Source organism: Olea europaea, chromosome 15 (assembly GCF_002742605.1).
Source record: "Olea europaea var. sylvestris chromosome 15, O_europaea_v1, whole genome shotgun sequence".
Classification (NCBI taxonomy): domain Eukaryota; kingdom Viridiplantae; phylum Streptophyta; class Magnoliopsida; order Lamiales; family Oleaceae; genus Olea; species Olea europaea.
In genome coordinates, this window is record NC_036251.1 from 334,416 (window position 1) to 357,700 (window position 23,285).

Below are 23,285 nucleotides of genomic sequence, written 5' to 3' on the forward strand. Positions count from 1 at the left end.
GGGATGTTGAGATTTAAGTATTTTAGTGTTGATTGGTGGCATTGATTAGAGATGTTGAGCTTGGCGGCATCTCTTCTCAGATAAATCTCCTTAATGACTCTAGAGTTGCTAATGGTGAAATTAGGGATTATGATTTGTTAGAAATTGACGGGTGTAGTGGCACATGTGTTGGTGTAGATTTGATGGTGTGTCGTGATGGTATAGATCTAGTGGTGATTGAAAGTGGTAATAGTGATGGTGATGATGTTGAAAATGGTTGTGAGATGAGATGGTGATGTAGATTGATATTGGTGGCAATGGTGGAAACATGTGACGGTGGTAATATTGGTGGTGGTTTCGACATCGATGGTGGCAGCATTGGAAATAGGCGAACATTTTATACTTATCGTAACATATATGTTACACACATTATGCTTTTTGTAACACGTGTTGAAAAAATGCAACACATGTAAAAAAGTTTGACCTTGTTTAGAAAAATATTTGTAACTCATGTAAGGACAGATAGACAATATTTTGAAAAATATTTTGTTCTTTCAAGTTATTTTTGAAACTTCCCCAAAATCCAAACTAGTTTTCAAAATATTATCCTACCTATCTTCAATAAAAATACCCTTTTTCATTTTTTTACACCACTTTTCACTATTTTGGTAACAAAAGTATTACACATTGTGTAACACGAATACCAAATGATGTTACTCGCCACCATCACCGAGATTATATTAAAGTAATACTTGCAACAAGTTGTATTACGTTGCCACCGGTATCACTTTCATGCGAGTAAGACTAGTAACATATTGTGTTATGCCTGACACTGCCACCTTGAACTCACCATCAATGCAATTAAACAGTGTAATATTTGTAATATATTATGTTACACCACCTACGTCGCCACCATCAACATCGACAACAGCCTCCCACCACCAAGACTACTTCCGCCACAATTTGCACCACTTGTTACCATCACCACTACCACCTGCAAAAATCCTAGCCTATCTCATTGACGACTATTACGGTTGAAGACAAGCCTCTATGCGGTCACCACCCTCCATATCCACTATAAACCATCACATCCAGAACCTAGCCCATTCCATTGATAACACCACCACAATGATCAAATTTCTGGCAGCAACCTCTCTACAAAGAAACAAGTGAAATCACCAAACTTTAACCTTATTTATCATTGAATCACCATCTCCATCACCACCTATCCTCCCCATCACCAAAACCAAAAAGAAATCACCAAACCCTAAAATAATTTACTTGAGACGGAAATTTTAGAATTGTTTGAAACTTAACTGAACTACTACAAATTTATGGTGCGATTGTGATTTTGAACATTATTGGTGGAGATCTCATAGCGGTGAAGATCGTGATGAAATCTCTACCATTAGATCGTCATGATGGTGGTGGGCAAAGGCAACGAACAATAGCTAGAATTTTTGGATGAGAATTTGAAAATAGTAATTGGGACATGAAAGTAATATATTTGGGATATAAAACATCTAAAAGTAAGTTGTAATCTCAATTTAAATTCATATTTGTGGTGTAATTTCCTTTTCTTTCAACCTATTGACTTTGTGACAAACTCTCCTTATTCCTCTCTATTTTTTTCTGGAAAAAAAAAATGAAAATCATTCAAAAGTTTTCATAAGTTGATGTTCGAAATATAGTTGACATACCTAAAATTTGATGACTAGGATGAAGTCATTAAAATTTTGTCAAGTTCAAGTGAAACATCATTAAATGTGTTACATTGTTTGATGTTTTCAAATAGTGATTCGAATGTTGTTAATTAATGTTAAATGATTCAATTGTCAAAAATTGAAATTCAATGATTGAATTACAGTTGGGTGAAATTAACTAAGTCACATTGATTACCATTTATGCATATGTTAGTTTTAATGGTCATTTCAACAAATTTTCTTTGAAATTGCACCAACAAATTTTCTATTATATTGATTCAATNAAAATGGGTTGAGTGGCTGCTTTTGGCACAAAATTTGAGTGGAACCCGGTTGGTTATTTTGGAAGTTCAAGATTGATTTGTCTCCTCCTCCTTAAGAACATCGAAATCATGTATTTACTTGCCAAAAATAATGTTCGAATGAATGAAAAATTGGAGCTCAAAGTGTGCCAATTGAAATGAGTTTATGTTGTTGGAGAGAAACCATTTAAGGTTTGCCCCATGTAGGAAAATTATGAAAACAAATACTACCTTAAATAGGATTGCACTTTGGAATGGTACGATCATGTGCAGTATAAACGGTCTCTCTACGTGTGCATGCAGAGGGGCCAAATCGAACCAAAATAAGCTTTGAACGAGGAAATTGGCACCTTAGAAGAGCCTACGTTTTGCTAAATTTTTTCCTCCAACTGACCGTTTGAATTTCGGAACTGCTAAAACTCTAAAATTCATAACCATTATATACGACTTAATGGCATTCATGGTGTTGAGCATATATAAGTAACCCGATTTCTAACAATTCTATACAAGAAGAAAACATACAATCCTGCACATAGTCATAGAACAGAATTTCTGTGTATTTTTGGTTTGCATAGTGCATAGTTACACAATCGGTGATATTGTTCAGACATAAATTCAGTTCGACAGAGTAGGAGTAGTATTTGAAGTGCTCAAATCCTACTGTTCGTCCGTTGTATTCTGGAAAACAGACGACCAATTTAATCCTCAAGCACCTATGGTGAGGAGGCAAATTTGTTTTAAGAAAACGGTGTTCACATAGGTCTCGGTTAAAATTTTCTTATTTTTGGCTAATAGTTTACTTGTTCTGTTTATTAAAAATTAATCTGCTTTATTTGGCCAATTAGATTAATTTGTTCATTTTATTGCATTTTAATCTGCTATATTTTGCCAAGTTCACTGCATATACGGTATATGCAAGACCGGTATATGCAAATACGGTGAGCTGTTGCATATACGGTAAGTTATTGTATATACGGTAAGCTGTTGCAAGTACGGTAAGCTGCATATACGGTATGCGTAAATACGATATGTTGCATATACAGTATACGTAAATCCGATATCTAAATTGTATATGCAGTATGTGTTTGTCCGGTATTCATTTCCAACCATTCTATCCGGTACATTTAGTCCAACAAAAAGTGAGGTGGAGAATTTCTTCATTAGGTTCGAATTCTTCGAATTAAGTTGATTTTCTATGTTTCTTTAAGTATATTTGGTTTCGTGTAATTTTAATTAGTATAATTTGTTGTCTTTTCCGTGGGAGGGGAAGGGCAAGATTTTATTTATTTTTCTGGAATTTCAATAAATCTTGACAATTTTTGTTTCTTGTAGTTAGTCTGTGTATGTAAATGTATGATGTCGAATTGCATGTCAATTCACTTTATTTGAAAAAAAGTTAATCTTGGAGCTAATTGTTTGCTGTCAGCCTGTCATTGTATGATATAATTTACTTCTTAAGTGACTTTCTCTTCATGTTTACAGTGCATGACTGAAGGTACAGATAATTTATGCATTTAAGAAGTAAATATATTAACGTACAGTTCTGCGGAGAGTAATAATTGTTTTTGCATAATATGTTTTTAATCCTCACACAATGAGAATATTCAAGATATTAGTTCTTGTACATGATTTCCTTGGAAAGTAGAAAATTAACGATGTGGAGGATAACAATACCTGTGCAATGACCAATCTTAGTTGATTTTTCTGGTAAAGTTGGTAAGTTTTTACAAAATCAGCGGTAACATTTCCATGGAAAATTTGTACTAGCTATGTCTTTGCACAAACTCTAGATATCTTCTTGAACCATTCTTCTTGTTTGCAGGTTTGATTTTGTTTCTACAACTTCCCCTTACTCCACATAAAAAGGCTTTAAATTGATTTAATAGTTTATTCAATATTCTAACATTACTTCTCTGTGTAAGAAAATTTACCGCATATGACTGAATTATCATGTAGTGTAGTAGTTGGATACACAGTCTACTGTGCAGGCCGAACACTAATTCTTCATAGACAAGTCTTCTGCTAAGATATATATAATTGATACAAATCAATAAACTTTCAAATTTGTCAAACAAATGGAACTTTCGAGTTGGTGAACTAACAAGATGACCAATCAGCATTAAGCTCCCCATTAACCAATCACATATTCTACAAGCTCGAACTGGAGCAGAGAGCTTGACTGTACTGATTTCTTTTGCCCATTATTCTCATCCACATAATGTGATAATTAATTATTTAAAATCATCATAGAGTTGGCACTTTGTGATGCACTGATAACCTCTATATAGATTCTTTCAACTCCATAGGACCTACCTACCCGAATGGGCATGGGACCTAACCCACCTGAATGGGCATGTAAAAATGTTCGCTAAGATAAAGTATTTCCTGCTTAAACTAGCTGTGCATAGGTAATCATTTTGACAATCTTGTCAGCAGCCTACTATTGAATTATTGATATTGCTTACCACAAATTGAAATCTTGAAAATACGAATGTACTAGTATGGGATTTTGGGAGAGGTGAAATTAAAATGGAAGGAGAGGTGAAGGCATTAAAATGGAAGGAGAGGTGAAGGCATGAAACCTTGGTGGCCAATTTCCTACTTGCTTCTGACATTATGTGGATTATTTACACCGTCTAAGATCACTTAGTAATGATATGATAGTTGGGTAACTAACTAATTTTTAGAAGTGCTCATTATTGATGGCAAAAATTGGATCAGCTTTGCATCAACTTCAGGGAAGGTTGGCTATTCAAAATCTTCCAAATGAACAGCTTGGTTGGTCCCATGTGGTGGTTAGGGCTGGACAAAACTCCCGAACCGAACCCGAACCGAACGGAACCGAACCCGACGGTTCTTCTCAAATTAAATACCCGAATGAGTATTTGAATCAAGAACCGACGGATATGGTTTGATTCTCGATTCTAGGTCAAGACTCGAAGAACCAAATAAGAACCGAATTTCCGTAATTTTTTTAATTAATTTATTTTAAATAAGTAAATTTATTTTATTTTTCTAAATAAATTTGTTAACTAGTTAATTTAGTTCAAATCACAAAATATGATTTTCCTATTTCTAATTTTCAGTTCAAAATCAATTTAATCGAATTGACCTCAATTTTATCCAAATCTGTTATTGTACCGTAGTGTCGTTTCTACTAGAGAAAATCGAATTAAAACTCCACAACATCTCTCTTAATTATTTTGAGCTCGCTATCTTTCTCTTTCTGTGATTTTAATAATCAAATTTATGAATAATTCAATAAAGAGAGACGTGAAACACATAAGATTGAACTACGTTATTTTGTAAGAGTTAATATTGAACATATCATTAATTAAATTAACGTAACTTTGTATATATTAAAAAATTTAATTATAATACGGAACCGAACCGGACCGAAACGAACCGAATGGAACCGAACCCGAACGGTTCCGTAAATAAATTTGGACTCGATGGTTCCACTTACTAAATACCCAAAAATTTCGGGTCGGCTCGGTTCTTGTTAGAACCGAACTGAATCGAACCGGACCATGTCCAGCCCTAGTGGTGGTTGAGCTGAAAGTTCGACCACTGTACAGATTCCAATGCTTAACTTTGAAGAAAATTCTTGGCACAAGTATATGGATTTTAGTGTTGTCCTGGGTATTTTTCACCTGGGGATCCCCAGATATAATGTGCTTCTATTTACAGCATAAGTGGAGGACATAATGATCAGTTTACATTTGAAAAGAAATTGACTTATATTATTTCTCTCCTAAATTGTACAATGAAAAGAGTCCATATATATATTGCGAAGAAAGCTAAAAAAAGGAATAAAAATCTAATCCCCTATATTTAGTAAGAAATCAAAAAATATATAATATACAACACTATTTATGGTAAGAAGGATCTCCTCCAATTTTCTTCAATCAATCCATCTCCTTCCTGCAGTAATTTCGGGATTTTAACACTCCCCCTCAAGTTGGATCGTAAATGTTGATCATATCCAACTTGCATATGAAATCATCGAATTTTTGTCGAGGTAGTCCTTTGGTAAATATATCTGCAGTTTGTTCCTATGTAGGAACATAGGTCATGCAAATAATTTCTTCCTCAACCTTTTCCTTTATGAAGTGTCTGTCTACTTCTATTGTTTGGTGTGATCATGCTGAACCGGAAGGAAATATTGACCGCTGCTTTATTATCACAATAAAGTTTGATTGGGAACTTTATTATAACCCGCAATTCTTTTAGAAGCTTTCTTAACCACAGTCCTTCGCATATTCCTTGAGCAATAGCTCTAAACTCAGCTTCAGCACTGCTTCTTGCTACTACACTTTGTTTCTTGCTTCTCCAAGTTACAAGGTTTCCCCATACATAGGTATAATACTCAGTAGTTGATCTCTTGTCTTCTACTGAACCTGTCCAATTTGCATCTGTGAAGACTTCAACTTCCTTTCTTTCTCTCTTCTTGAAAAATAATCATTTTCTTGAGGAGCCCTTGAGATATCTGAGGATCTTGTAGACTGCTTCCAGATAACTTTCCTTTGGTGAATGCATGTGTTGACTCACGTGACTTACTACGAATGCAATGTCAGGTCTAGTTTGTGACAAATATATTAGTTTTTCTACTAATCTTTGATACCTGTCTATTTCCATCAGTTCCCCAACGTCTTCAGATCTCTTTCCCGCTTCCATGGGTGTGTCACTTCGCTTGCATCCTAACATGCCAGTTTCGGCTAGAAGATCAAGATTATATTTTTGTTGTGAGACACTAATGCCCTTTCTCGATCTTGCAATCTCCATTCCCAAGAAGTACTGCATTGTTCCCAGATCTTTCACTTCAAATTTGGTGGCAAGGCTCTTTTTCAATCTTTCCATTTCCACTACATTGTCTCCTGTTAAAATTATATCATCAACATATACTATTAAGATTGTCTTAGTCCCGTCTTCAAAATGTTGAAGAAACATAGTGTGATCTAACTGTCCCTATCAATATCCTTGACCTTTCAACACCTTTGCAAATCTATCAAACCATGCCCTTAGTGAGTGTTTGAGTCCATATAAAGATTTCTTGAGTTTGCATACCCGATTTTTCTCATTCATTTTACAAAATCCCGGTGGTAATATCATGAAAACTTCTTCTTGCAGTTCTTCGTTTAAAAATGCATTTTTAATGTCTAGTTGTTGAAGTGGTCAATCCAAATTTGCAGCTAATGATAGAAGAACTCGAATTGTATTCAATTTTGCTACTGGTGCAAATGTTTCCGTGTAGTCGATGCCATATGTTTGTGTGTATCATTTTGCAACCAATCGAGCTTTATATCGTTCAATAGTCCCATCAGCTTTGTATTTCACATTAAAAACTCATTTGCACCCAATTGGTCTCTTCCCTTTTGGTAGGTCCAATACTTCACAAGTTTCATTTTTCTCCGACGCTTTCATTTCCTCCAATACTGCCTCTCTCCATTTAGGAATCTCCAAAGCTTCTTTGATATTTTTTGGGATTTCTGTACTTGTCTAGATGAGATGTGAAAGCACAAAATTCAGTAGATAAGGTATTATAAGACATGGATTTTGAAATAGGGTGGAGAGTACATGACCGAGTTTGCTTTCTAAGAGCAATGGGTAAATCTGAAGTTTCTGATGCTTCATGAGGATCTGGAAAGCTATCATCGGGTCCGACTCTTTTGGTGTTTAGGATGTGAGAGTCTCCTTGTACTTTGATTTTGGCTTTCATGAATAGACTAGTATCTCTTTATCATTTTATTTTTCTACATTTCCCCCTGAGTTTAAGTCCCCTTCTATAAATGGCATATTCAATGGTGAAATAGGTTTTATAGGTGGTGTAGGTTCAGGAGGAGAAAGATCGAAATCTAAGAACCGATCTTTATGTAAGTTCTTCCCCTGAAGAGAGGTTTTTTCAAAATATGGTTTAGTTTCGAAGAAGGTAACATCCAGGCTGACAAAGAGTCTTTTTGTAGAGGGATCATAACATTTGTAACCCTTTTGAGTAGGGGAATACCCAATCAATACACATTTAATAGCTTGAGGATCAAGTTTACTTCTGTGATGGGAGTGGATATGGACAAAAGCGGTACATCCAAGTACTCTTAGTGATAGATTAGAGTTGAGACGAGAGGTTGGAAAGAACTTTTGAAATTTTTGGAGGGGTGATTCGAAGTTAAGAGTACGACTCGACATTCTGTTGATTAGGTAGGTAGATGTTAGGATAGCATTTCCCCAAAACATTTTGGGCATATTAGTGGTAAACATCAAAGCACGAGCAACCTCTAAAAGGTGTCTATTTTTTCGTTCGACGATCCCATTTTGTTAGGGAGTGTCGACGCATGAGCTTTGATGGATTATTCGACGTGTTTGAAAGAAATCTCCCAGGATGTTATTGAAGTATTCTGTACCGTTATCAGTTCGCAAAATTTGGATTTGTGAAATTGTGTTTGAACCATGGAATGGGAATTGAGAAATACAGAGCGAACATCTGATTTCTCCTTTAGGAGGTAGACCCAACAAATTCAAGTGTGATCATCAATGAACGTAACAAACCACTTTGCATGATTACGGTTAGGGATCCGCGAAGGGCCCCACAAGTCACTATGGATTATAGTTAAAGGTTTAGATGGTTTATATGTAGAATTTGGAAATGATGCACGTTGATGTTTTGCAAATTCACATATTTCACATTGAAAATCAATAGGCTTTTTAATCAGAAAAATAGAGGGAAATATACATTTCAAGTACTGAAAGTTTGGATGACCCATTCTAAAATACCATAACATAATATCACTATCTCTAAAGACAGATGTAGAATCACAAAAAGTAACTTGACGTTGTTTACTCACATCAGCTTCTTCAAAGTAATAGAGTCCTTCTCTTTCCTTAGTATTGCCAATCGTCTTCCCCGATAATAGGTCCTGAAAAACACAATGAGATGGTAGAAATTTAGCAGAGCAATTTGAATTTTTGGTCAATTGACTTATGGACAGTAGATTGTATGATGAATTTGGAACATGGAGGACAGATTTTAAAGTTATAGAATCAGAGATTTTTATACTTCCTTTTCCTGCGACTGAAGAGAGTGAGCCATCCGTAATTTTAACTTTAAAATTACTGGCACAAGTGGAATATGTGGAGAATAGATGGTAGGAGTCCGTCATGTGATCAGATGCTCCCGAGTCAATAATCCAAGGAGTTTTAGATTGAGTTATAGACTTCAATGCTCTTAAGAAGTTACCTCTGTGCGCTAGTGAGCTCGTCAGGTTGTTTGTAGAGGATTGACTCGATGATTGGAAGCTTGAAAACAATTTGTAGAGTTGCTCCATTTGTTCAGAATTAAACGCACTACTAGACTCAGATTTTTTCGTTTGATAATCAACTGATGTCTGGTATCCACGATTTTTATTATTTTGCCTCAGTTTCCAATCGCTCGGTTTTCCATGTATATCCCAACATGTGTCTTCTCTGTGCTTTGGTTTTCGACAATGCTCACACCAAAGCCGACCCTTTTGCTGTTTTGGACCTGATCCACTTGTTGCGCCTTTAGAATATAGGCCAATCATTCCTAGCCCAATGCTAGATTTATTTTGCCCATGATTAAAACCAGCTCCATTGTGCAAATTAGTAGGCCCAGTCATTCTAGGCCCGTTACTAAATTCATTTGGCCCATGATTGAAAGTTGCTCCTCTACCCGAATTAGCAAGCCCGTTATTAGAAGGCCCAATTCCTTTAGACATCAAGCCAGATACTTCAACATTTGGAGACCCGAACACACTGGTTTCACTCAACATTATCTTGCGCTGGGTTTCTTCTCGTCGTACCTCTGTGAAAACTTCTCGCGGCGAGGGAAGGGGTCGCTGGCTAAGAATTCGCCCCCGGACGTCATCTAGGTCGCGGTGGAGTCCTACCAAGAATTCATACACGCGTTCGTTTTCCAGTTTCTTCTTGTACCGAACACTATCTTCAGCACACGTCCATTCTTCTTTAGAACTTTGGTTGAGTTCTTGCCATAACCCATTCTTCTCAAGGTAGTAGTCAGTCACTTCTCGTTTCCCTTGCTTCGTTTGCCACAATTTTGATTTGATTTCGAAAATTTTGGAGGAGTTCTCGGAATCTAAGTACATCTCTTTTACGGCCTCCTAAACCTCTTTTGCGGTTGGAAGGAACAAGTATGTCTTGCCGATGGCGGGTTGCATAGAGTTGACCAGCCAGGCAGTCACCATCGAGTTCTTTGACTTCCATTTTTGGAGAAGAGCGGGGCTGGTTGCAGCTGGCATCTTAGTTTCGCCTGTCAGGTACCCCAATTTCCCTTTTCCATCCACAATAAGTTTAATCGATTGGGCCCCTCACGAAAATTCTTCCCGTTCAATTTTTCTACTGTAAATTGGAAGGATGAGTTTTCAATTCCTCCTGTAGACGTTGCTTCAGATTCACTGTTGTATGACTTAGAGGTCATTGAGCCTCTGTTATTCCCTATTGCTTCAGCCATACTCTGACTAGGCTAGAAGATACCACAGCTCTGATACCATGAAGAGAAATTGACTTATATTATTTCTCTCTTAAATTGTACAAGGAAAAGAGTCCATATATATATATTACAAAGAAAGCTGAAAAAAGGAATAAAAATCTAATCCCCTATATTTAGTAAGAAATCAAAAAATATATAATATACAACACTAATTACGGTAAGAAGGATCTCCTCCAATTTTCTTCAATCAATCCATCTCCTCCCTGCAGTAATTTCGGGATTTTAACAACAGTCGAAAGTGTTGCCAAGTTCAATACTGATGTATTTAGCATGTTGGAGATGTTCTATTGGTAGAATTAGGCAGTAACCAACTACTGCAATGACATGTCAATTTGCATGTTGCTGCATTTATCAGCTACAATGTTATCATCTCAAACTTTGAGCTTTGAATGAGTTAAGCTTTGTGCTGAGCTATGTATTTAGCTTGCCTGTAATGTTAACCTCTGCTATATATTTTATGATAATGTATCTTTAATAAATGGGAGAGCTGCAGCTCATCTCATATACTTACTAAGTGACTAATTTTCAAGTCGAGCACAAGCTCATCTTGGCTATTCTGTCTGAGGTATAACACTTATTAACCCTTTTAGTTTGTCAATTAAATTCTAAGAGGTTGTGAAATTTCTTACTATTCCGAGCTTCTCCTAGAGTATCTTTCTTTTTGAAAAGCATCTTTTACATAATGCCCCTGTTTGGTAGGGATTAAAATCAACATTTTAATCTAAATCAAAGTCAACAATTAATTTTAATCATATATTTCATGGAACCAACAACATTTCAACTATGCATTTCATCAATTTTTATCAAAATATATTAAAAATATAATTTTAATCTCGTACCAAACTGGGACAATATAGAGCATCTTTAAATTTAAAGAATAAAAGTTTTTATGCACTCAGTACAAGACTCTTTATTTTAGATTCTTAGTTTTATTTATGCAAATAAACATTTATATAAATTTCTTTTTTCCTATAAAACCATATGAGGTGCCAAGGGCTAAAGTATTAAAACTTGTAACTTATTATATACAATTAATATTGTTGACCCCAAAATGTTGAAGCCAACAAATCCCTTGCCTCCTCCTTGTCAAACCATCCTATTGTTTTTTCTGGTAATCAGAGCACATTAAGAGCTACTTTATGGTGAAAATGACCGCCAAGTGAAGGCAAGAGTGTAGAGCATAAGAATTTCACTAGGGATTTCAATTTCGCTCTCTTTCTCTCTATGATTTTTTGGAGTATTTATAGATACCTCAAGCCTATGGGCTTTTTAATCTTTTTCATTCAAATAGACAAGTGTCATTGTGCTATTGGTAGAATTTTAGCTAGTTTGGCATTCTAGATGATTACTTTTGAGACACGTGTAGCTCTCTTATTTGTTAAGACACCGTTTTCAACAGATTTCTTATGTTACTTTTTTTGCAAGCTCTCTCACCGTTCGGACACGTGGCAGCTTCACATAGCTTCCACATGGCCCATAAGGATGTGCGGTGCTCGTGAGACTACTGATAGCTTCATCCAATTCTTGTTAATATAATACACGAAGTTTCAATTAATCCTAAGTTTCTAGGTGCACCCATGTTGACTTCGCTAGATCAATATCTTTTGTATACGAGGAAGGGGCTTATATCACGTGAGGAGCGGCAAGACGAAGTGAGTGTATATCTTCTCCATGGTGAAGCTATTGTGGAGAAGCAGTTTTAGGGTTCAGCTTATATCATTGTTTTGTTATTATGATCAGACATGTAGCATCCTCATTTTACATAAGTCCTACTGGCCCCTACTTGGCGTTCATGTGGTAATTTGTGACATGCGGAAATATATAGTAACAAATTTTAAATACAAAAGGAGAGTGGATTCGGCTCTCCATGGATAGCTAGAGCCACTCTAGTTTAAAAATGCTAAATTAAAGAGTGTGTGTGAACCTGGATCTACTCTTATTAAAAGAGTGTTTTACTTTTTAAAGAGTCTCTTGGAGATGATCTAAGTTTTGTTCTCAGCTGTGTTTTATTGACTCGCATATAATGTTAACCTCTGCTGATATCCTTTATAACAACGTATCTTGAATAAATGGGTGAGCTGCACCTTATCTCATTTATTTACTGTAAAAATTTTTGGATCCAATTCGAGACTCTTGGCTATTTTTGCCGAGGATAACACATTAACCCTTTTAGTTTGTCAAATAAATTCTAAGAACTCTTGACTTTATAGATTCTTACTACTCCGAGTCTCTCAAAAACTATGCAATACAGTTCACTAGTCCTCAAATTGAGTAGATTCCAATGGGTCAAACAATTTTCACTATTATGTTTTGGCTCTATTTAGAGGAAATAATTAACTTAAAACTTTTCTACAGATTTGGTGTCTGTTTTTCTTGTATTACTGCTGCCATTGATTTTCTGATTTTGGCAAAATAATATTTATTCATCAAGTCCTTTCTTTTTCAGGAACTCAAGAACCTCAGGCCTCAACTTTATTCTGCTGCAGAGTATTGTGAAAAGTCGTATCTTCACAGTGAGCAGAAGCAAATGTAAGACTTCAACTTACTGAAGTACTCGATGCTTCATTTTGTTTCTTAAATATATAGCTCCTGTTTGGTTTAAATAAAATTTAGATTTTTCGTAGATTTTGATAAAAGTTGGTGGAATGTGTGGTTGAAAAGTTGTGGATTCCATTAAATATGTGGTTAAAATTAATTATTAATTTTGAGTTCGATTTAATTCCAAGTTTTTAGCTAAGCTAAGCCAAACAGGGGCATAGTTTGTTTTGCTTGATTTTTTAAAAATAGTTTGTTAAAATTAATTCTTAACTTTGTGTTGCTTTATCATTGCTCTACTCTTTTATCAGTTTTAAGAAAGTTGACGAGTTCTTCTCATAGGGTGCCTTTTTGTACCTCTCTTATAACTTTACTACTCTTATAGTGTGACTCTGGAAGTTTAGTATCACCGGTAATTTGTGTATTAGGGTACTGGACAACCTGAAGGATTATGCGATACGAGCTCTAGTCAATGCCGTTGATCACCTAGGAACTGTTGCTTCCAAACTGACCGACCTCCTGGAGCAACATACTTTGGATATTTCAGCCATGGATCTGAAAATTACGTGCCTGAATCAGGTACATTCACTCTTAGTAAACATATTTTTTATGAGGATTGAACAATAATCGGGACCAAATTATGTTTTTCAATGTCAGCGACTTGTAACATGTCAAGTATATATGGATAAAGAAGGTCTTAGGCAGCAGCAGTTATTAGCTATCATCCCAAGGCATCACAAACGTTACATCTTGCCTAGTAAGTCTAATTATTGAAAAGTTACTTTGAAAATTCTTACCTCTTATTTTATCCGTATCGTTTTGGTTATTTTATTTACTATTTCTTTGGTTTTCTGCAATGTTAGATTCTACGAACAAGAAGGTTCACTTCAGTCCACATATACAGACAGATCCTAGGCAACATATCCTAGCAAAACCTCATCTTTACTCTTCAGGTAGCCGATGTCTGCATCGAATGGTTCTTGATTCTAACTGCAAAATAATACTTGGTTAAATTGATTATTTAATTCTGTCTGAGGTAGGTGCTTCTGCAGCGAAAACTCTTTCGTGGCATTTAGCATCAGAAACCAAGTCTACCTTGAAAGGGTCTCCTCGTAGGATTATGAGGTTAGTACTCGGTTTTTAGTTGTGTGTTTGGAGCACAGACAGGAGTGGACAATATAATAAACAAGATTCAAGCTTCTTTTTCTTCAATAATACTGTCCAATCCATCACAATCCATCCTTCCGAAGAGCCATTATTTCCCTGTTCCGATCACATATTATGCCTATTTCATAATCAAGATCAATGATATTCTTTTGTGCAGCAGTGAGGACCCAAAAACATCTGGAAGAACCTTTAGTTCATTCAATATCTTAGGTATGCAAAAGCTATATCTGCACTCATTGTTATGTTGGATGACTTGCTACTAATATAAAAGCAAGTATATTTGTGCTATTGTCAAGCAGAGGTGGAAGAGAGTGCCCGTACGAAATTCACACCAGCATCAAGTTTTGCTATACAAACACGTGTTGCTTGGAGGGTAATGTCAAAACTTTATTTCGTATCTGCCGAGTGAGAACAGATTATGAAATTCTTGGAATTTATGTTTAAACTTTTTTGCTGTTTTTGAGAATATATGGTTTTTGTAGGAGCAAAAGGTGATTCTTCAGTCGGTATTTATTTATTCAGACAGAATTTTACAATTTATATTATCTGGAGTCGAGATATTTTTGTGTCCATATGACAAAAATTTCTTTTCTTTTGGACTTACTCTGGTACACCCTGATCATATAACTTTTGGGTAAGATTAGAATCACTAGTCAGAACTTCTATTGCAGGATTCTCAGGAGAGCTCCAGTGTTTTGATGCCATTTAGATCGTTTGGTAATCCAACTCGAAGAGAGACTGTTCGGACTCCAGTTCGTAGCAAGAGTGTGCTTTCATCCTTCTTTGTCAAGCAGAAGAATCAAAAACTGAAGACAATTGCATGAAACCTTTTGCAAACGCAAAGTACTTTCACTTGCACTAAATTTTCTTCCATGTTGAAGCAAATTGCCCGTAATTATATCATGCTCTTCTTGATTTTGGGCTCCATCAATGAACAACCATTAGAAGGTCAGTATCAGATCATATGAAGCCATCTATCATTCTGATCAATGACAAGTTGGAAGTGTATATTAGTGGTTACGGAAGACTCGGAAATTGTCTTGTGCAGAATATTAATACTTAATTCTGTATGGTGCCTTGGCTTCGTTTGATGTAGTGGGATAATATTATCATTTCTTGATAAAAAATAATTGTCATAATCAAATAGAAAATGATCTAATTATTGTTTTATTTGGCTCTGGTTAGATGTGAGCATTACATAAGATAAAAGGGAAAATTGCATTGCTAGTTCTTACCATTGGAAGTGAGGCATGTCCAATTTTGTTTCTCAGTTTGGTTGGTGCTTAAATTTTTTTTTGAAATAAGACCTATTTTAACGAGGGCTATAAAATTAAGACCAATTTTGCAGCTTCTAGTTTGTGCCCTGAAAATTTGAATTATGCTATTGAACTGTTTGTAATTCTTAGTTCACGTCAATATTTTTTTATTTCTTGTTTTTTGCTAACTCAATTTGTTATTTATTTTTGTAACAGGAATGAATATTGTAAAATGCACCTATTTTAAAATATATATATTACTTGATAATATATTAACATAAAATTGTTCTTTTTTTTCTTTTTTTTATTACTAAATAATCTTATTGAATAAATTGTCTTATAACAATTTCAATTTTTTTTAATCGAAAATGTCTTATAGTTTTTGGCACTGTTCTAAAAGGCGCGCCTAGGCGTGACGCGCATTGAAAATGCCAAGCGAAGGAGGTAGGCACGTTCGTTGACCGCTAATTCATGCCTTGGCGCGCATAATTTTAAATCACGCTTCTTTTAAGTTTTAAACTAAAAATTAAAGCCCAATTTTCATTTTTCAGTGCCCTAATTGATGAGTGAAGACAACCTCCCGAGGCTCCCAAAAATTCCTCTCCGATTGCAACATTTCGGCACTCTCTTACAACGGTTGCCTACTCGATCGTCTTCAAAAAACAATTTTCAATTTCTATACGTCAGTAAGTCAAACGGAAAACGAGAAACTATTGCTTGTTGAAGAATTAGTAGATTTAATGGTTGAAGAATTTTAGGTTCCCAACTAAAAATTTAACTATTGCTTGAATATTGTCTCCATAGTAGGGGTTTATAAAAGTACAGAAAACCAAAAATGAAAGAGACAGTGAGGTTTTCTCTAGTGAGTTAATGGAGTTGTGGGTCTTGTGGCTAATGAAAGAGATACTGGTTAATTTACAGTGGAGTTCACAGTGGGGTTTTTCATTTTCTCTAGTGCACTATACACTATTAATTTTATCAATTCTTTTTTCATATCAAATGGGGTTGATAGATGGATAAAAGTATCATGGATTTATTAGTGTATTTGTGAATTTGTGATCATTATAGTATTGAATTGATTCACGAATTTGGCATCCTTGATCAATATAATGTTTAGTAATTATAATTAATAATTATTAAATAATTTTTTTGATTAAAAACTTAAAATAATATTAAAATAAGCAAAACGTTTTTTTACTCATTTGCCTCACCTAATCTCGCGTATCCCTTAGGTTGGGGTCAACGCGTCGCCAAGCATTACGTCTTTTAGAACACTGATTTTTGATTTTGAGAAACAAATTTTTAATTATTTTTTGCAATCTCAAAATAGGCTCTCAAAAAATAAAACTAGAAATGAATTCAAAATTCAACACTGAAAATCTAAATTGAAATGCAAACCAAAAGGTAACTTACCTTTTGAATAATAAAGCTAGAATTATTCCAGTATTTAGTGACACGTCTTTGTGCCGTAGACATTGGACTCACAATCCACTTTTACTACTTGTCCTGCTATCATACACTTGAGATCTTTCTGATCATATATTCCCAATATACACTTCATAGACATTGGAGTTGTGCACGAGGTAATTATGAAGAATGCTTCTGCAAAGGTGATGCAGTCGTTTGGTCATTATTTATATGAAATATATTTGTTTGAGTAGCAATATTGAAAATTTGGGGCGCTACCATTTGAGAACTCACTCGTGGGACATGATATCCCACAAATCTTCTTCAATATGTGTAAATATACATATAACTAGAACTCTGCTATGTGTATAGAGGAGAGATTCACATAATTCCTCCAGAACACACACGACAGGTGGGAGGTAGTTTTTTTTTTAACACTATTTATCCACATGGGACCCCTCACCATGTGAGTGTTCTGTACTGTTTCTGTGAAATCATTTCTGTACAAATGGAAAAATTGATATAATTAATAACTGAACTAGCGATGAAGGTATCAATACACAAAATTTGTTCTTTTTAGTTGTGCGCCAAGCCTTGGGATCCGGAAGATGTGCCGGGTAATGTTTTCCTAGAGCCCAGTTCGACTTCCTCTCAATCCAGTTTGACAAACATGTCGATAATAGCTTTGCCACCATGCATTATGTCCATTTTCCGCAATATTTTCAAAAGACATTGAACAATTTCCTCCCGCCCTGATCTCGGAATTGCAAAATTTGATGGGTGCAATTTTCAAATATATTTTTTATTTTCTAGATGCAGCAATAGTACATTATATGATAATTTTTATCATTCCGTAATTTGTAATCTCCTTTTACTCAAAAATAAAACAAGTTCATATATAAGTGAGGACCGAAAGAGTCGAAAGGGAAAGGAAACCAATCCGTTCTATTGTCTTGATAAAATAATATCCGCAATATTTATGTATATACATATTAATCTTTGGAGTTTCGATAAGACTAGAGTAGTCCAAACCCTTTTTTGTTGGTTATTATTTCAATATTTGATCGATTTATGATTTACTTTTAACAATAATATAATTTATTTTTTGAGAATTGAAAATATGTAAAATTAATTGTTCCAATAGTCACTAAACTTAGGTTCATGTCTTCGATTGATTACCAAAGTTTAAAATGTTGAGTTTTGGTCACTGAACTTAAATCCATGTCTTCGATTGCCAACTGAAGATTAAAATATCGAATTTTAGCTATTGAAATTCGAAAAATGTTGTGCATTTCTCGTTAGCATAAATATTGAACTTTGAAAAATTTCAAGTGTACAGTGACTAATATACAACATTTTTTAAAGTTTAGTTATCGAAACTCGACATTTTAAATTTCAGAGAGCAATCGAAGATATAGACCTAAATTCAGTGACCAAAACTCGACATTTTAAACTTTAGTGACCAATAAAAAATATAGACCTAAGTTCAATGACTGTTGGAACAATTAACTCGAATATGTACATAAGTATTAATATTTAGAGTTTCATTTTAAAATGTTAACCTTGTTAAGATTTAGAGAACTAAAGACCATATACTGTCAAACAGACTGAATTAAAAGCTTTTACTGATGGAGAGGTGGCAAATTTATTTAGTTATTAAATTACTGTTGATAATAAAGTGTCTCTTTCACCGGAAAAATACACCACATATGTGATTAACGGCTTATTTGTATTACCCTTGCTTAGAGGAGGCTGAGACACTGCTTTTGACCACAACACTATATCCATTCCGTTTATCAGTGTACCTGTCCCAAAGCATACGATGAACCTTTAGCAAATGGCAGAACTTCATTTGTCGGAACCTGTTTTTGGAACATAACCACTTTCGGCAGCAGCCTTAAAGAGTCAGGAAGTCCAATGTAAATCTTTTTAGCAGGAATTGACGATGTCCATGATTCCGTGAATTCTTGAACTTGATTGAAAAGTCACTGCTGATGTATTTATATGGCAGATTGTTGTAAAGCTGTACCCAAACATAGTCGAATATCCCGATTTTCAGTGCATTTCTGAGCCATTTGATCTGGGAATGGACATTGGGCGCTACTCTTAAGTACACTTTCTTGCCCTTTAGGCCAAACTCGTATAACTTTCCGGCAAGGTCTGAATAGTGATCTTGCGCGGCTTCAATTTCGAAATCTACACCTGAAGGATCATTGTTGGAGGATATAGTTAGTGTGCAAACAATGTGGAAAATCAACAACGTATTTAACTATAATTTTATATATTCTAAATGTCAATGAGATTGACAACGATTATGCTTAACAACCAAATATTATTCTACCACTATAATATGATTGATCGTAAAATATTGTAATTATATTTACCTTATTTGAGATGTATGTAATATTGTTATTTAATAAAAGAGACCCAAAACGGGCAAAGGGCATTCAGTTTAAAAGAATTCATATGGTATCAGAGCTAACCCCGTGATCTTTATATTAAATCCTTGGTATTGGAATAACCCTACCTCTCACAGTGTGGGTTCCCTCGTGGTGGTTGACGATTGGTACCGTCAACTCTTTAGTGCATCAATTGATGGTGAGTGTGGATTGCTCTGGTGATTGATTGGGCTTGAGTTTGGGTGTGGTCATAGCGTCTGCGAATCAGAGCGAAGCTCGTGCAAGTGTAGCGTTCGTGGTGGTGCAGTGAGTATGGACTGCATAGTAATTGATTGGGCTTAGGTATGATGTAGGGATCGTGAACTGCATTGGTGACTAACCGTGTTCTCCTCAATGTGGTTTTGGAAAGCGATCAATTTTGTATGGACAGTGAACCACAACCATGGAGTATTTGTAAGTTTATTTGGGCCTGAAGTGTTTTTATTAGGAAAAATTTATATTTAAGGTGTATTCTTTACACCATTTTAAAAGCCAGATAAGAAGTTTGAAAATTCAAAATTTAAATTTGTATTTAATTAATTAAAATTATTTATTAAATAAATATATTAAAGTCACAGTTAAACAATTAATGGTCACAGATTTATTTACCAGTAACATATCATCAAATTAATTGGTCACAGATTATTTCGAGATCACAAATCTAAAATTTTATAGGTCACAGATTATCAAATTTTAAGGTCACGGATGAAATCGTTGAGGTCACAGATTATTGTTTTAATCACAGATCATCAAATTTTAAGCTCACGAACCAAATTGTTGAGGTCACAGATTATTGTTTTAATCACAGATCGTCAACTTTTAAGGTTACAGACCAACCTTTATGGTCACCCCTTCCACCAGTCCCATCCAGCACCAATCTTGGTAACAAACCACCACCATCCAATTGTCGATTGCACTATACCACCGCAACACCACACCCGATCCCGATCCAATTCCACCACAGCACTTGGTCACAAACACTATCCATCACCACCATTGCACCCCTATCACGTCACAACAATCGATCAACACCACAACACACCACCTGAGCCACCACAGCACAGTACCACACCACTATTGCACGTACCCAACCACCGCACCACCGCATCCATCTCCACTGCACACCTCACTGCACCATAGCACCACCAACACACATAGTTAAATTGGCCGCACACTTCCACCTCCACTGCACACCGCACACCACCACTACCACCACAATCGCACTATACACCACCACTACATCAACAATAGCCATGACTGAAAATCCACAATTACAAAACCCACACACCATCGACCAACACAATAAATCACCAACACCGCCTCAACACCACAACAACACCCAAAACTACCACTAGAGTTCTCTACTACAGAGAATAAATTCACCAGCACAGCCGCCACCACAAAAATCGCCATCACCAATTCACCACCAGGTCTACCACCACATAAAACACCGTCCAATCCACCACCATTTTAGTTGCTGTCAACGTGTTCAAGGCACTATAGTCTTTAGATCCACACAATTGCACAAGCAAAAGCAGTCACACTGGCAGAAGAAGCAAAAGGGGTCAGATCTAGCTGCAACAGCACTCGTCCTCATCGTCGGCCACGACGGCGACATCGTCGCTCACGATTACAGAGGCGTCATCGTCACACGACAACTTGCGGTGGTCTCCGATGAGGAGAGACGTGAGAGACAGAGAGAGCAAACACTCGTCCTCGACCACGACAGCGACACCGTCACTCACAGAGTGTTGCAGCTGCGTCATCGTCTTCATCGAGCGGCGAGGTTGCGGTGGTTGCCGATGATGAGCTACGTGAGAGACAAATCAACAGTTGAGAGAGAGGGTGAATTGAAATGGTTAGGGTTGGAATTGGGGGAGATATTTAACTATCATATTCATCCCGGATTTGTAAATAACAAAACTTCATACCAGATTTTTGCACTGTAAAATTAAAACATCGGGGACGGTGTAATTTCTTCTTTTATTAGACTGACTAGTTATTTGGGCTTGGATTGTTACTAATTAGTTTCATTTGCATTGTGGAATGTTAGTCTGTGGTGGGTTGACTGTTGGTTATAATTTTTTTAGTTAATTTAGTGTGGGTAATCTCTTTGCAATATAACATCATGTCAGTTGAAGCATGTTGTGTGAAGTTTAAAGGAAAGAATTATTTGATATGGGAAATTCAATTCAAGATGTTTTTGAAGGGAAATGAACTTTGGGGTCATATTGATGGAACCTCTAAAATGCCTAAAGATGCTAAGGATCTTAATGCATGGGAAATAAAGGATGCTCGTATTATTTCTTGAATTTTGAGATCTATGGAGGCACACATGGTGAATAATTTATGTCTTTCACCATTGCTACAGATAAGGCGATATGGAAGTACTTAAAGCGCATTTATTATAAAGACAATAATGCACGAAGATTTCAGTTGGAGTTTGAAATTGCCGGCTATATTTAGGGTAATCTTACTATTGAACGATATTATTCTGATTTTCTGAACTTTTGGAATGAGCACTCGAGCATAATTCATGCTAAGGTCCCTGTGATGGCCATATCAGTACTACAAGAGGTTAGTAAGTAGGATCAGCTTCTTATGAAATTACTACCCAAATTTGAAGTAGTTCAAGCAGTTTTATTGAATCGCAATCCGGTTCCTTTATTGAATGTATGTGTAGATGAATTTTTGCTGGAGGAGCAATGGATGGCTACCCTAGCTTGTATTGGAGCTAAGTTCTCCTCATCTGAGGTGGTTAACATTGCTTATGTTGCACAAGGATAGTGGAAGGGTCAATTTCATTGTTTCCATTGCAAAGGACATGATCATTTTGCTCGTAACTAGCTTTAGAAAGTTTGCAATTACTGTAAGCAATCAAGGCATATCATCTAGAGTTGTCAATCACATCCTCCAAATCGAAGAGCTAATGCATTTCAAGCTAAGTTTCGAGGTTATACTCCAGCGTCCTCACAAGCTAGCACCAGCCAACCTATTATTACACCTGAAATAGTCTAACAGGCGATTGTTTTTGCCTTCTCCAACTTTGGGTTACAAGGGTTAGCTTATTTTTCTTCGTGGTTTGTCGATTTAGAGGCATCAAATCATATGACAGGTAGTTCTAATTCCTTATATAACATCCGACACTATACTGGCACTCAGCATATTCAGATTGCTAAATGCAGTACTCTTCCTATTATTGCTATTAGCAATATTGGATCTTCTTTTGATAATGTTTTTGTGTCTCTGGGTTATCTACAATTTTGATTTTAGTTGTTCAATAGTTGATAATGATTGTAATGTGTGTTTTTCTTGTGCTGGTTGTATTGCGTAGGATCAGGTATCAAGGAAGGTGATCACGAAGGAGACTAAAGTTGGAAGATTGTTTTTGTTATATTTTACTATTCCTACTGCTGTCTTTAGCTTGTCTTATTGTTGGACAAAAGCATGAAATTTGCAAAAAAGATTAAGGCATCCAAACTCTTTAATTTTGTTCCATTTATTGAAATGTGGTTTTTTGGGTAGTAAAGCTTAGTCTCAGTTCTCAAATCTGAATTTTGATTGTGATACTTGTAAACTTAGGATAAATAAAACTCTTTCGTTTCCCACTCATGACAGTCATGTTGGATAGATGCTTTAAAATTATTCATAGTAATATTTGGGACATAACACCTATTATTTCACACGCTCAGTAGAAGTACCCGTTAGACCTCCATTCTTCTTTTCATTCTTTTTCTCTCTCTTATTTTCAACTATACAATTTTTCATAAAATAATATTACACGCAAATCAAAAACTTTTCACTCTTTTTCAACCATACATTTTAAAAAAAAAAATTATTCCAACCATTAAAATTTGGAAAGAATGGGGGCCAAATGGGGCTAAATATTCTACTGAGTCTGAGCATTGTGCTATGTTTTCTGCCTGTTCCGAGATTGTTTGGCTATGAGGTCTTCTAGTGGAGCTTGGATGCCCTTC

The 23,285-nt window shown here is 35.7% G+C and overlaps 1 protein-coding gene across 1 annotated transcript; it reads left to right on the forward strand.

Moving 5' to 3' along the window:
• The first annotated feature begins 523 nt into the window (after positions 1-523).
• LOC111409745 (protein ABIL1-like) lies at positions 524-15,450 on the forward strand. Its single transcript, XM_023039753.1, has 10 exons — positions 524-530; positions 11,975-11,979; positions 12,945-13,034; positions 13,469-13,619; positions 13,698-13,797; positions 13,904-13,993; positions 14,081-14,165; positions 14,365-14,417; positions 14,507-14,580; positions 14,879-15,450. The coding sequence occupies exons 2-10, from the start codon at positions 11,975-11,977 to the stop codon at positions 15,029-15,031; spliced, it is 801 nt and encodes a 266-aa protein (XP_022895521.1). The 5' UTR covers positions 524-530; the 3' UTR covers positions 15,032-15,450.
• Positions 15,451-23,285: the final 7,835 nt, after the last annotated feature.

Excerpts from the sequence above, each read along its gene's own strand:
- LOC111409745 (XM_023039753.1), top strand. Across the intron at positions 14,166-14,364 it reads TCTCCTCGTAGGATTATGAG|CAGTGAGGACCCAAAAACAT; the intron begins GTTAGTACTCGG and ends TCTTTTGTGCAG. Across the intron at positions 14,418-14,506 it reads TAGTTCATTCAATATCTTAG|AGGTGGAAGAGAGTGCCCGT; the intron begins GTATGCAAAAGC and ends ATTGTCAAGCAG.